Source organism: Pistacia vera, unplaced genomic scaffold (genome assembly GCF_008641045.1).
Source record: "Pistacia vera cultivar Batoury unplaced genomic scaffold, PisVer_v2 Contig393, whole genome shotgun sequence".
Classification (NCBI taxonomy): domain Eukaryota; kingdom Viridiplantae; phylum Streptophyta; class Magnoliopsida; order Sapindales; family Anacardiaceae; genus Pistacia; species Pistacia vera.
The window spans coordinates 657,989-671,970 of record NW_022196216.1 but is presented as its reverse complement, the minus strand read 5'-3'; the positions used below and the strand labels follow the sequence as shown (position 1 = coordinate 671,970).

Sequence of the window (13,982 nt, the reverse complement as noted above, 5' to 3'; positions counted from 1 at the left end):
ATTTCTTATTTACAAGATAATATTTTGATATCAATGACACTTTTCTTTTTCTTTTGGGTATTTTTGTAACTCTATAATTATACGGTTATCTCAATGTCTATCCTTAAGGCACGTATGAAGGACAGTATATGACAAAAAATTAAGCATTGCAATATATTGAAAATTATGTTTTTTGTTTTTTAATATATAATATACATCAAAATAAGCAAATATTTTGTCTTTTAGTATTCTTAACATGTGTCCTTAAGAATTGATTTGATGAAAGGAAAATAAATTAATGAATTTCATTTTCACATTAAATTCCAATCAATGAAAATGACCCTATTGAAAATACTTAACAAGTAATTTATTATACTAATAAATAAATACCTTAATTTTATTTATTCAATACAAAATTTTGTTGAACTCTTGCATTCATTATATCATTTGATAGTTACATTACAACTATAAGCTCTTAAAAATTTATATTTACTACTAAATGTTAGATCATAAGTTTATATCAATTCCGTTTTGTTATATTATCGTCATCAAAGTCTTTTCTTTTTTCTTAAAACACGTATAATATTTCGTAATAAGGTTACCGCATTTGTAACGCAAACTTATAATATAATTTTTCCTAATCATTGATATAATATAATCTAATTGACTTGAGAATAGTTAGATGTAATTGTGATACAAACGTGTGTTATAATAACTGAATCACTCGACCCAAAAGTTTAAACTATATATATTCAAGTTTGGACTTTGAGAATATATGATTGTATATAAGATGTGTTACACAAGGATTGAAATCGGTGAACCAAGCTAAATAGCTAAATGCAAATTGTGTTTCTGAATTAAATTTTTTAGATTTAATGAAATTTTTTTTACTCAATTTAGTCACTCACATTAAATTTCCAATTAATTTTTTACTCAATATCATTATTAGGGTGGGTATTTACCCAAAACATTATTAGGAGAATCTTATACAATAAGTAATGCAATAATAATTAACAACCATAAGTTCCCGCAATTAATCTTTTATTCCTTTGATCTCCAACTACCAGAAGACAAAGCCTAGATTGGTTAAATTTGTGTTGGCCAAGTTGCACAAGTGAAAGAGACTACAAATATGCATTCATTTCTACATTCAACAATTTATTGCTAACATGTGGAATGTTCATCTCAAAGTTGTAAATTGGCGACTCAACATTAAAAAAGGATCCAACAAGACAATTAATTTTAGGAGGTGAATTATTTAAGGGGGTCATCAGCCCCTACTGGCCCTTCAACCGTCATTGATTGTAGATTTGTGAACATTAAAATGAATAAACATTACTATACAAACTTATGTTACACTATTATTATTATCTTTTCATTTTCTTTCTCTCAATCTACTTGTGTCATCTATAAAAAATCTGTAATTATAATATTATTACTACATTAAAACTAGGTTAAGTTAGTATAACACAAGTTTATTTATCGCTATACATTTGTGTCGAAAATTCATGTTACAATAGCTTCAAGGGAAGTGAATTTTAGACCCCTTCAAATTGATTAGTATCTTCAATTTCTAAATACACTTCTATTATAATTTTTTTTTTTTAAAAAAAAAAAATCTTTTTAAACCCTGTTTAATAACAAAAATATCCTTGTTTAATTAGGTTTAATTATGGTTTTTGTTTGCACCTCTTTTTTTCAATTTCAAAAGGGTTATTGTTTACATCACTTTTCACCAATTTCAAACTTAACTTAGAATTTTTGTTTATACTACTTTTCATCAATTTTTTTTTTTTTTAATTATGGTTTTTGTTTGTACCTATTTTTTCCAATTTCAAATTTGAAACTTATTTTTTCTTCTTAAGATTCAAATTTATCTAACTATGTGATTACTTTTCTCCATAGTTTAGTAATAAATTTTCGTCAAACAATTTTTTTTTAAATAAAAAAATGTTTCAATGATTTAGAAGATTTAGAGTTAGGGTTAAGAATTAAAGTTGAGTTTATTTGAAAATTATAATTTCATTAAGGTTAAAATTGTCAAAAGAAAAACATATTTAAAAAGTGGGGATACTGATCAATCTAAGGGGCCTAAAAGTCATTTCCCTTAAAGTTATTGTACGTAAAATTCACCAACAAAGAAATTCAGAGTTGTTTATTCATGTTGGGCATGTTTGGCTAATTATTGTACGTGATGTGTGATAATGTGGCCCATCAACGTAGTTAAAGATTTAGCCAGATTTCTTGCTCAGCAGGGCATGCCTCTTGGCCCCTGCCCATCCACTCACATGGTACAACACTGAAATATTTTTTGTTTTCCTCAAAACTTTACAAATTCTTACCAACCATTCCCAATCTGAGTTCGTACATTTGATCTTATTCGGTAGAATTGAATCTAACAGAGAAGCCGTATCCTGCCTTCGAGTTTGCAATATTGAACCTGAATCTTACAATGAAGAATGAACTCAGAAATTTGGAGAAAAATATTGAGCATAAGAATCATGTTCCTAGCTGGACAGAATGATGTTGGCCAAGCAGAGGATTCGATAGTCAACCTAGAATTTTTTAACGTGAACTAGGGCTCCGTTTTTCGATCCTGATTCCATCATTGCCTCAAGAAGAGCAACATCTCTGGCACCTTCAATATAAGATAAGCGAGGCTCGACTTCATGGCCATTTCCCTTCTGCAACAAAGCGCGAAATAGGATCACATGATAGCTTTGTCATACATGCGAAGAATGTAGCACCTAGAAACTTAATTTTATGCAGCTTGAGACCATAAAATGAAAATCAGGATCTTACATTGTCTCAACGGGCAACAAAGACGTTTAGATAAATAACAATGGGAAAGAAGTTGAAATGCAAGAATGAGAGTGGCGACTTTGTATCAGACTCCATAACATAAAAGAAGGAAATGATGTATGAAGATGAGCATGAAAATTAGCGTCCATTGTACCTTAGCCTCTTGAATGTCATGTATGAAAGTTTTAAATTCATCAGTCACTCCACTGAATGGGTAGAAGAAACTTTTGCACTGCCCATCAGCAGTATAATATAAAACCTGTGATAATTGTAAGACATCAATATAAGAGCATCTCTTCGCACCAATTGATCTAGAAAACCGTTTTCAGTCTCAAGGCGAACAGAACAATAAAAACTTCGAAAGAGCCCATTTTGGCTTCAACTTATGATTTTCAACGATATAAACTACCATCACTAGAGTAAGAATTAATATTTCAATATACCGTGTAACCCTGGCGTCCATTTTGGTTTCCACGCTCAATTTGTATCGTTCCTTTCAAACCAACAACTCGCCAGAATATCTGAAGTTACCAAAGACTATAGGTAAAGAGTAATGAATGAGCACAAATATTGTTTGGAAGTAAACTATAACTTTACCACATGCCTTTGAAGATCTACTGGAAACAACCATCACAAAAACTCCAGAGCATCCATTCTCCAGTTGACTGAGACAATGAAATTCCAAATACTCATATTTAGGATTCCATTTTTTGTCAGAAAGACTTTCTTAAACAATCATATATCATTCTGGAGACGACTTACAAGTTGGATGATATAATGTCAGGTGGAGGTAAAGTTTTGTCCACGTGACAGGTCGTGGCTGATGCTGAGACAACCTCACATCCAACGAGCTTCACACAAAAGCAAGAAAAATCACATTCAGAATTCAAGTATGGCTATTTAAGCGTGCAAAAAGAAATCTATCTTTTTTTCTAAAAATTAAACCTCAATTATTTTTCTCATTAATAAATAAACCTAGAACTCATCAAAATTAATGCCCATTCCAAACAACTTCAACTGAGGTTGTTGCAATAACATGAGTATGTGGTTTCTAAAGTGATAAGTTATGCAAGTAAGACGAAATTTGGCAGCAAGAAAACGAACAAAAAAGAAAAAGCTGTGTCATGGAAATAGAATCCCACTTCATATTTACCCAGAGTTGCGCCCACCAAAGTGGAGTTATGGTAGGTGATTTGACAATGTCTAGCTGAAGGCTTTTGCATGGGGTGGCCGTTAGGTTTGATAAAAGGCAAAATTAGCTAAGTAAGAATAGGAGAACATGGTGTTTTAAATAAACCAAACTATAGTTTAGTAATCATCGAGTATAAAAGAATTTCCTGATTACCATCCTTAATCCTGCAATGAAATGCACACCCATATCCAAAATGAAACCTCCCTGCCCAAAATCAATATACATTTGTCAACATATAACACGAAAGGATTAAAGATAAATATGATAAGAACAGAGAAAGACATAATAAATAAACAAGTATGGAAGAAATTTCTTGGACTATTAAGATGTGCAACAACATAATACATGAAAGAGGAATAACAAATACACTCTTTCTACTTAACAAGTGAAAAGAAGTAAGCATTCTGACCATGTGTACTTTGGTATCATAAACATATTGTATCTCATCTTATAGTCAAGAAGACACAGTCATGACTCAATATAGGGCTTAAATGGTATTTTAACTAGATATTTTTGGTATACATCAATTCATGCTTTTTAATATTTCGATAACTTAAGTCTCTGTTCTGTTCTGTTCATCTTCTTTATCTTTTGGTAGTCGAAGGTATCTCAGTAGTTTCTAAAGTCTTCAACCTACAGAACCAGCTAAGAGACAGATGTGTAAATTAACAATCTATGATTTTTAATTTTGGCTTAGATATGCTATTCAATTCAGAAAGAGTACTGTAAACTGACCCCCTAGCCCCTACATATTTTATCCAGTTCTTATATCAAGAGAGAACTAAAACACGAACAATATTGATCTTGGATTTATTACTGATTTGATTGAAATAAATGTTAAATTCGAGGTCAATTTACCACATTAAATAGTGAAAGCCCAAGTCCCAATCTCTTATATTGTATTTTAATGTCAAAGTTCTAATTCCGTAGTTTCCTATTTCTGAGTCCAAGTCACATTTCATATTTCCTAAATTTTTTTATGATCATTAGAAATTACAATGAAATACATACTGTGAAATTTCGCCTCCAAGAGCTTGAGAAGTATGGATTTGAACTGTTCATTGATCCTTCAACAATAACTTGGACACTCATCATATCCCCAATCTCTGCCATTAGTTTCTTGGACTGCAAAGAAATAATCAGCATCTAGTAAATTGTAAATAAAACGAAATCAGATGCCATAAACAAATACCTCGACAAAGGCAGGTTCAAATCGATAATTTTCTGCCACAGCCCAAATTGGTTGACCACGTACATTGGCACGAATAGAGTTGTAGCCTGACAATGCCTTTTCTATCTCACTTATAGCTGCATATGAAACAAATGTTCATTGGCTTAAAGGTAAATTTCTTAAATATAACATAAATCCAAGGGATTTATCTGGAGAACTTATTACAGATATAACATTAACTCAGAAGATGAGACAGGGACACAAAATGGCTGTTAAGTTTCATTGTAGTGTTTAAAGAAGATTCATAAAAAAGCATAAAAGATAAAATAATTTGAAAGTGGTGACACTGGATTGAGATATCTCAGAAGATTATAAAGACCGGAAAAAATGTTTAGGAAAAGTTACGAGATACAAGTACCCTGTTATATAAATCTGAAATGAAAATTTAGCTCAAATTGGTTAACAATTCCTAGACTGATGACTTTTTTTCCTCTCTTCTATCTTTCTTTTTTATTTAATTTTTATAAGAAACACATAAAACAGGAACATATGCCTAGATTGATAATTAATTTTCAGCAGGGTTGCAGCATCAAACTTGGAGTAGAAAGGACTACAAGTTGTGGTGACGCCTAATACTTTCTAGGAAATATTAAACTAAGGAAAACCAATTTGTTTTTGATGGTGATAAGACTAGGTTCCAAGTTAAATCAGAAGGGTAGACTTCCTTAAGATAAACAGAAGTATCATTTTTTATGTTTTCAACTTCATTTTGATGTCCGAGAAAAAAGGACATGATCCAGCTCCCAGCCTTGATTTCGAGTACAAGAGACTAATATGGAAATGTAATCCCCATTTTAGATCTAATGATACATCTTTGATATTGAAACATTTTATCATGTTCTTAGCACATCTGTTTATTACTATGACAGATTTTGTCTGATGAAAAGTTTAAAGTCAAGAATTTTAAAGAAGTTGAATTCTGTAGCAAACCTTTGTCTAAAAAATGGTCCATATTTTTAAAAATTGCATGACTTCCACTTGTCTGGGTGATAGTGACTAACCATAATTAACACATCATTTATAAAAAGAAAAAGACAATCATTACGAGATAACATTATGTACATTCCAATGCAGAAGATTAAAAGAACCAACCAAAAAAAATTCCTTCTAGGACAATGAAAAAGTCAATTAAATATTGAACTTACAAGCTGCTGCTGGTTTCTCTTCAGATTCACCAAGATGGCCAAGCAAACACGGCGTGTCCAAACAAAAGAGAAATTTTAGTAGATTCCGCAAAGGAGAAATTCAGAAGCAGCAAAAGATATATTTCAATGATAAGACATTTATGCACAGGACTAATATACAATGAAAGCTCTGCAAAACTCCCTATCTCTTCTACTTTTGTCCGTAAACATAAAAGGTTAACTGGTACAAACACTCGGATTTTACAAAGATAAAATATACCCAAACTACATCCCTTTAGAGTTAGTTAGCAGGAATCACCTTGAAGGACATGCTTCCCTGCCTTCAGAAGTTTCAGTGATATATCAACCTGCAAGAATCAATTTAAAAGGAAGTAATGACATTTTACTTATAATTTATAGCTCTTCCAACCAGATTGTAGTAAGTAATACTGTTGTTTAGTAAAGAAGGTGAACAAGGTCATCCAAAGAGGGTGTGCTTAAAATCTATCCTAAAAGAATTCCAATTTGACACTTAACAATAGATTTCAGCTCATTCTCTTCTAAGTCATTGAACTCTGAGTTCCAATTATATATTACAAGGAAAGTACTGAACAGACATGTTTATTCACTTCAATTTGCTGGAAACACGGTTCTTTCATCACTTTTTAATCCTCACAATGATTTCTTTCTCCAATCACAAAAAAAAAAAAAATCACTGTAACAATATAAAAAAACTATACTGGAGCCACAATGCCACTAACTTAATTGTTGCCATTATACCACTAATTTAGTAGTGACCTAAAAGATAGTGGTAATATAACCAGTATATATAATTCAGTAGTGGTGGTAACTTCTACTGGGATCACAGCTTTGACGCAAAACATGCATGAAAAAAGCCAGCATTATTACCGCAATTTTGTATGTCACAGGAAACAGTACCGGTGCCGAAACGGTTAACCGAACTTTATTGGTGCAGCAGAGGATAACAACAAAAACTTTTAAAAAACCATCATACCTTGAGCAAAGAAAACAATACAATATCAAGAAGCTGAAAGGAAAGAATGCAATAATACAATACTTTCCTATTTGAATAAATCTATGAGAAGCAAAACCTTGAGCAAATGTGTTGAAAATAACATCCAATTCACAAAGAAATACAAGAAAATATTTACATAGAAAAACCACTTCAATGTGAAGACAGCAAAAAACCACAGAAATCTAACAATCCACTTAAATCCAGTATAATCAAAAGAGTTTACAGCAACCACAATCCACCAAAAATATCCCACACAAATTTAGAGTTCAATCACAACTCTAAGACAAGTAAAATACATAAAGGTTTACAAAGAGATGTATTAAAATCACTAGAGATGCAGTCAAACTTCAAACTATATAACTCCAAATCTAGCCATTAAAATCAAAACTCAACCGTCTAGATTGAAGATCCACACATCCTTTGCGTAAAAGGCGGACCCAAGCCTCGTGAAGGTAGGCCCAAGTCTACCCTCAAATTAAAAAAAAATTGAAGAGTTATTGACTAGACCGACTATCAAATTAAAAAAATTTGAAGAGCTATAATCAAAACTTTTTAATTTGAGAGTAGGCCTGGCCCTATCTTCACAAGGCCTGGGTCCGCCCTTGGCGATAGGTTACGACACCCATACATATTATAATGATCATACACCAGTAACAAAATTTAATCATATACCAGCATCTATGCTTTCAAAATCTAGCCGTTAAAATCACCATAGAAGCAATCAAACTTCAAGTTGTATAACTCTAAATCCAGCCGTTAAAATCAAAACTCAACCATCTAGATTAAAGATCCACACATCCTCTACGTACAGGGGTGAAACCAAGCCTTGTGAAGGTGGGCCCAAGTCTACCCCAAAATTTAAAAAAAATTGAAGAGTTATTGACCAGGCCAACCCTCAAATTAAAAAAAGTTGAAGAGCTATAATCAATTTCTTTTTAATTTGAGGTCAGGTCTACCTTCACAAGGTCTGGGTCCGTCCCTAGTGATAGGTTACGACACCTGTAACATATTATAATGATCATACACTAGTAACAAAATTTAATCATATACCAACATCTATGCTTTTAAAATCCAGCCGTTAAAATCACTAGTGAAGCAGTCAAACTTCAAGTTGTATAACTCCAAATCCAGCTGTTAAAATCAAAACTCAAACCATCTAGATTAAAGATGCACACAGCCTCTACGTACATGGGCAAACCCAAGAATCCAGCCGTTAAAATCACTAGTGAAGCAGTCAAACTTCAAGTTGTATAACTCCAAATCCAGCTGTTAAAATCAAAACTCAAACCATCTAGATTAAAGATGCACACAGCCTCTACGTACATGGGCAAACCCAAGCCTTGTAAAGGTAGGCCTCAGATTAAAAAAATTTAAAGAGATATTGACCAAGTCGACCCTCCAATTTTTTTAATTTAAGAGTAGGTCTGGGCCTATATTCATAAGTCCTAAGTCCGCCCCTAGTGATAGGTTACGACACCCGTAACATATTATAATGATCATACACTAGTAACAAAATTTAATCATATACCATCATCTATGCTTTCAAAGATAAGTTATTATCGTTGTGATGGTGAAGCTACTGAAAGAAACTGGCGAGGATTCAGTCTTGGTGGTAGAGTTGTTATTTTTTCTTAAAAGGCTTCTGACTAGTGTTATCCTTTGAAGAGCTTTTTTTAGAATTTCCACTCTCTTTAACAAGAAGAAATTTTACAAAAATGCTTTTAACGTGTCAACTTTACACCAAGAATGAATCCTCACAAATTTTTCCTTGTAGCAATTTCACCATCACAGCAAAAGCAACTTTTATTTTGATAGCATGAATTTTAGTATGTGATTAAATTTGTAAATGCACTTGTTATATTACATAAAGTGTTAAATCCTGTTTGAATGTATTTAAAATACTCACAATTGTGGTATCGATAATGTTACTGTGAAAGTGTATATTATTAGATAGAGTAACAGTTTTCTTCAAAGAAAACTTCTTTATATATATGACAGTTGCCTTCATTGCAACTGTTATATATTAGGTGGTAACTGCCTTTGGTATTTGTCACAATTGGGACACCCATGATGAGACCCACTTGTAGCAATTGTTAAAGGCAGTTACCACCCAATATACTACAGTTGCAATGAAGGCAACTGCCACATATATAAAAAAGTTTTCTTTGAATAAAATTGTTACTCTATCTAATATAAAATACAAAAGTTTTTTCTGGATTTCTCTCAATCTACACTTCTGCTTCAATTAGGATTGACAAAGGAAAGGAAGTATTTATGCAGTGATTTTCTTCATTACAATTCGTTAATTATATTAATGTGATTGCAACGATGAACATGTTAACATGATCTTGGGATCAAATTAGGGAGTCTGCGTCTTTCTTAATTTTCTAACATATATCATAGGTAAATTATAAGTGATATAAAATGCATAATAACACGATAATATAACATTGTACAAAAATAAGAATGAGTAAAAAGTATGGGTAAGGCCAGGCCGCTAGCCCACTAGAGCATAACAAAGTAAGAATGAAAGGAAAAAGAAACCTGAATTTGTTCAACAAGAACTCATAGCAACAACAACATTACTGATATCGTGAATGATAACGTTTATGGTACCCATAATGTTGTCATGGTTGTCTTTTATCGGGAACATTCCCATAATCGGGAAGCAAGAGTGAACCACGACAATTTTAAAAGATTAATATAAATATTATCTATTTTATCCCTAATTTCAGCCCCCCTTATTCATTAACACTTTGGCCCCCTAAATGTACCTTCCTAAATTCATTTTTTATCAAGCCCCTCATCTCATTCATTGAATATTACACTTTGACCATCAAATTTAATTTTCTAACTTCGACCCTGTAAAAAAGGATAACAGTAAATGTTTGCTATCAGTACCAGATACCATCAAGCACGTAGTGGCTTGTCGGTTTAATTGAACCCACTGAACTTTTCAAAAATTTCAAAAAAGTATTAATAGTTTATGGATTTTGCAATTTTAACCCCACTTAACTTCATGTTGACCCCACAAAATAAATTATTAATTAATACTTTTTAAACTTCTCTTTTCTTTATTTCCTCTCATATTATATTTATCCTTTTGTTGGATACTCAAGAAAAGCTACTCCTTTGGATTACAAAGTAAGATAATACTAATTTTATTTTTATTTTTTACTTAAAATTAATTCTTTTCTTTTAGCTTTCTTAATTGATGAAAGCTCACGAGTTATGGGTTTTTATTGAGTTCAATAAATGGGTTTAAAATAATTCATAGATTTTGATTTAATCTTGTTTATGTTGAGGTATGGGTTAATTAATTGTTTTAAATTGGGTTTGTAAATTGTGGTTAATTATTGACTTAATTTTGAATATGGTTTAAATAATTGATGAAACCCTAAGTTGTAAAGATTTGAGGATTTGATTTAATTTTGATATATTGGTTAATTGCTTGATATGTAGAGTTATATTTGATGAGTTTTCACGTATGTATGAGTTGAATTTTATTGGTTTAGTAGAAATTATTTGAAAAACCTAAGTTAGTTGAATTTTGATAAATTTGTATTGATTTTTAATTGTGATTGCAAATAAATTATATTTCTGATAATAAAAATTCTTTTAGTTATAGACAAGTTTTTTATCAAAAGAAAGTTTTCTAATAAGGAACTATCAATTGAACAAAACATAAGACGTCACGATAGTGTTCACAATGAGCCTATGGAATCTAGTTCAAGACAAACATATGTTGAGCTTAACTTGAGTAGTCTTCCTGCAGATCTTGGATTGAGGATTAAAATTTTAAAATACCATCCTAATGATAGAGACAAAGTGAGAAGGACATACTTGCAAAAAGGAAATTCATGCAGTTGTTGGACAAAACGCTCACAGTAATGTTAAGCTAACCTCTCGATATTCAACATGACATTATTAATGTTTTTGCCATTAAAACTGTTAATGCTATTATTCATGATCTGGAAGATGATTTTTTTGCAATTTTGGTGGATGAATCTCGCAATATATCTGTGAAAGAGCAAATGATTGTTCTGTTATGTTATGTTGACAAAAAAGGATATGTAGTTGAGAGATTTCTTGACATAATTCATGTTAATGACACAAGTGCTTATTCTCTTAAGTTATCAATTGATTCATTATTTTCCAAGCATGGATTAAGTGTATCAAGGGTAAAAGGGCAAGGTTATGATAGAGCTAGCAACATGAGAGGTGAATTCAATGGGTTAAAAAGTTTGATCATGAGGGAGAATGAATTAGCATATTATATTCATTGTTTTGCTCATCAGTTTCAACTTACACTTGTTGCTATTGCAAAAAATGATGTTCAAGTTGGAAGTCTTTTTAACATGGTAGCTGATCTAGTAAATGTTGTTGGGGCTTCTTGTAAGCGACGAGAATCCTTCGAGAACGTCAAGCTGCTCATGTTTCTGAAGCATTATCTATTGGTAAACTTACAAGTAGACGTGGATTGAATCAAGAAGCTACACTTAAAAGAGCAGGAGATACACGTAGGGGTTCACATTATGGTACGCTTGCAGCTTTGATTGTTATGTTTCCATCTGTGTAGATGTTCTTGATAATGTTGTTGAGGATGGTTCAGATTCTAAACAAAGAGCTCAGGCTTCTACTTTGTTAGAGTTTATACAGTCTTTTGATTTCATATTTAGCTTACATTTGATGAAGACTGTGTTAGGCATTACAAATAAATTATCAAATGCCTTACAAAAAAAAGATCAAGATATTGTTAATGCAATGAAATTAGTGAAGTTATCTAAACAAAGATCATTTTTGCAAGTATGCCCTTCTCACTTTGTCTCTATCATTAAGATGATATTCTAAAATTTTAATCCTCAATCCAAGATCTGCAGGAAGTCTACTCAAGTTAAGCTCAACATATGTTTGTCTTGAACTAGATTCCATAGGCTCATTGTGAACACTATCGTGACGTTTTATGTTTTGTTCAATTGATGGTTCCTCATTAGAAAACTTTTTTTTTTATCAAAATCTTGTCCGTAACTAAAAAAAAAATAAAAGAATTTTTATTATCAGAAATATAATTTATTTGCAATCACAATTAAAAAACAACACAAATTTATCAAAATTCAACTAACTTAGATTTTTCAAACAATTTCTACTAACCCAATAAAATTCAACTCATAAATACATGAAAACTCATCAAATCTAACTCTAAATATCAAGCAATTAGCTAATATATCAAAATTAAACCAAATCCTCAAATCTCTACAACTTAGGGTTTCATCAATTCTTTAAACCATATTCAAAATTAAGTCAATAACTAACCACAATATATCAAACCCAACTTAAAACAACAATTAATTAACTCATACCTCAACATAAACAAGATTAAATCAAAACCCACATCAAAATCTATGAATTATTTCAACCCATTTTTTGAACTCAACAAAAACTCATAACTCATGATCTTTCACCAATTAAGAAAGCGAAAAGAAAATAATTAATTTTAAGTAAAAAGTGAAAATAAAATTAGTTTCATCTTACCTTGTAATCCAAAGGAGTAGTCTTTCTTGAATATCCAACTAATAGACAAATATAATATGAGAGCAAAAGAGAGAAAATAAAGAAAAGAGAAGTTTAAAAAATATTAATTAATATATTTTGTAGGGTCAACATGAAGTTAAGTGGGATTAAAATTATAAAATCCATAAACTATTAATACTTTTTTGAAATTTTTGAAAAATTCAGTAGATTCAATTGAACCCACAAGTCACTATGTGGCTCCGTACCTGTTTTGAACCTACTGACTCAGAAGAATCCTGGCTACATCCCTACATCCCTGGATACCATGAGACACAAGTAACATCAACATGATCATGCAAACCACTAGTAACGACAGATGCTGCAGAGGATAACAGCAACATTACTGGTACCGGTAACATTACCATAGTTGTGTGTGGCACTGGTAAATTTACCGGTACTGTTTTTAAGGATAACAGCAATGTTACTGGCACTGATTATGACACCTTTAAGGTCACTGTGATCGATTGTGGCAACGGTAGAGTTACTGGTGACAGGCATAACAACAGTAACATAATGGAATAAATAGAAAGAGATAAAACTCCGCACAATGTTCCCAAACAAGTAACAAAAAACAACTGAAAAGAGAAGAAACCTGAAATTGTCCAGCAAGAACCACAGCAACGCCAAGAATCGAATCATCATTAATAATCCGATCAAGTCCTTGATCTCCCCAAACAGCCTCCACACCACCAAAATGCTTACGCGCAATCTCAACCGCACTTTTCGCGGATTCCTTTTCCACCAATCATCATTCACATTAATAAATAGATTAATTAATTAATAAAGGAAAGAAAGGAACAAATGAAGTGAAGGATTGTATTGGATAATTAGTGTACCTCGGAGCGGCTCCAAATGAATTTGACGGAAACGATGTCGGAGATCTCGGAGAGTCGCGGAACGTACTGCGTTTTGACGAAGATACCGGCGCCGAGAATCGCGATTTGCGTAGTTGTCATGTTAACGGGGTTTGTTTCAGCTGCGAGATCTAGAACGAAATGTTGCTTCGAAAGGATAATTATAAAAGGAATAAAAAATGTACGGAGAATT

General features: G+C 31.9%; 1 protein-coding gene across 2 annotated transcripts; it reads right to left on the bottom strand.

Moving 5' to 3' along the window:
- Nucleotides 1–2,107: 2,107 nt before the first annotated feature.
- LOC116141151 (uncharacterized protein YMR315W) lies at nucleotides 2,108–13,982 on the bottom strand. 2 transcript variants are annotated; one of them, XM_031426681.1, is made up of 13 exons: nucleotides 13,772–13,982; nucleotides 13,528–13,668; nucleotides 6,648–6,696; nucleotides 6,350–6,367; nucleotides 5,166–5,281; nucleotides 4,985–5,098; nucleotides 4,127–4,177; nucleotides 3,544–3,632; nucleotides 3,386–3,446; nucleotides 3,225–3,302; nucleotides 2,936–3,040; nucleotides 2,535–2,663; nucleotides 2,108–2,419 (listed from the first exon to the last, which is right to left on the bottom strand). In XM_031426681.1, exons 1-12 carry the CDS (start codon nucleotides 13,889–13,891, stop codon nucleotides 2,535–2,537), a joined length of 1,071 nt encoding a protein of 356 aa, XP_031282541.1. In that variant the 5' UTR covers nucleotides 13,892–13,982; the 3' UTR covers nucleotides 2,108–2,419. The 2 variants fall into 2 exon arrangements, with proteins under 2 accessions (XP_031282541.1, XP_031282540.1); XM_031426680.1 differs by having other exon boundaries at nucleotides 2,108–2,663.

What these genes read in the sequence shown, in the direction of transcription:
- LOC116141151 (XM_031426680.1), bottom strand. Translation starts at nt 13,891, where the DNA reads ATGACAACTACGCAAATCGCGATTCTCGGCGCCGGTATCTTCGTCAAA. An exon ending in GACATTATATCATCCAACTT is followed by an intron (nt 3,447 to 3,543) that starts GTAAGTCGTCTC and finishes TCATTGTCTCAG; the next exon opens with TCAACTGGAGAATGGATGCT. An exon ending in ATGGACGCCAGGGTTACACG is followed by an intron (nt 3,041 to 3,224) that starts GTATATTGAAAT and finishes CAATTATCACAG; the next exon opens with GTTTTATATTATACTGCTGA.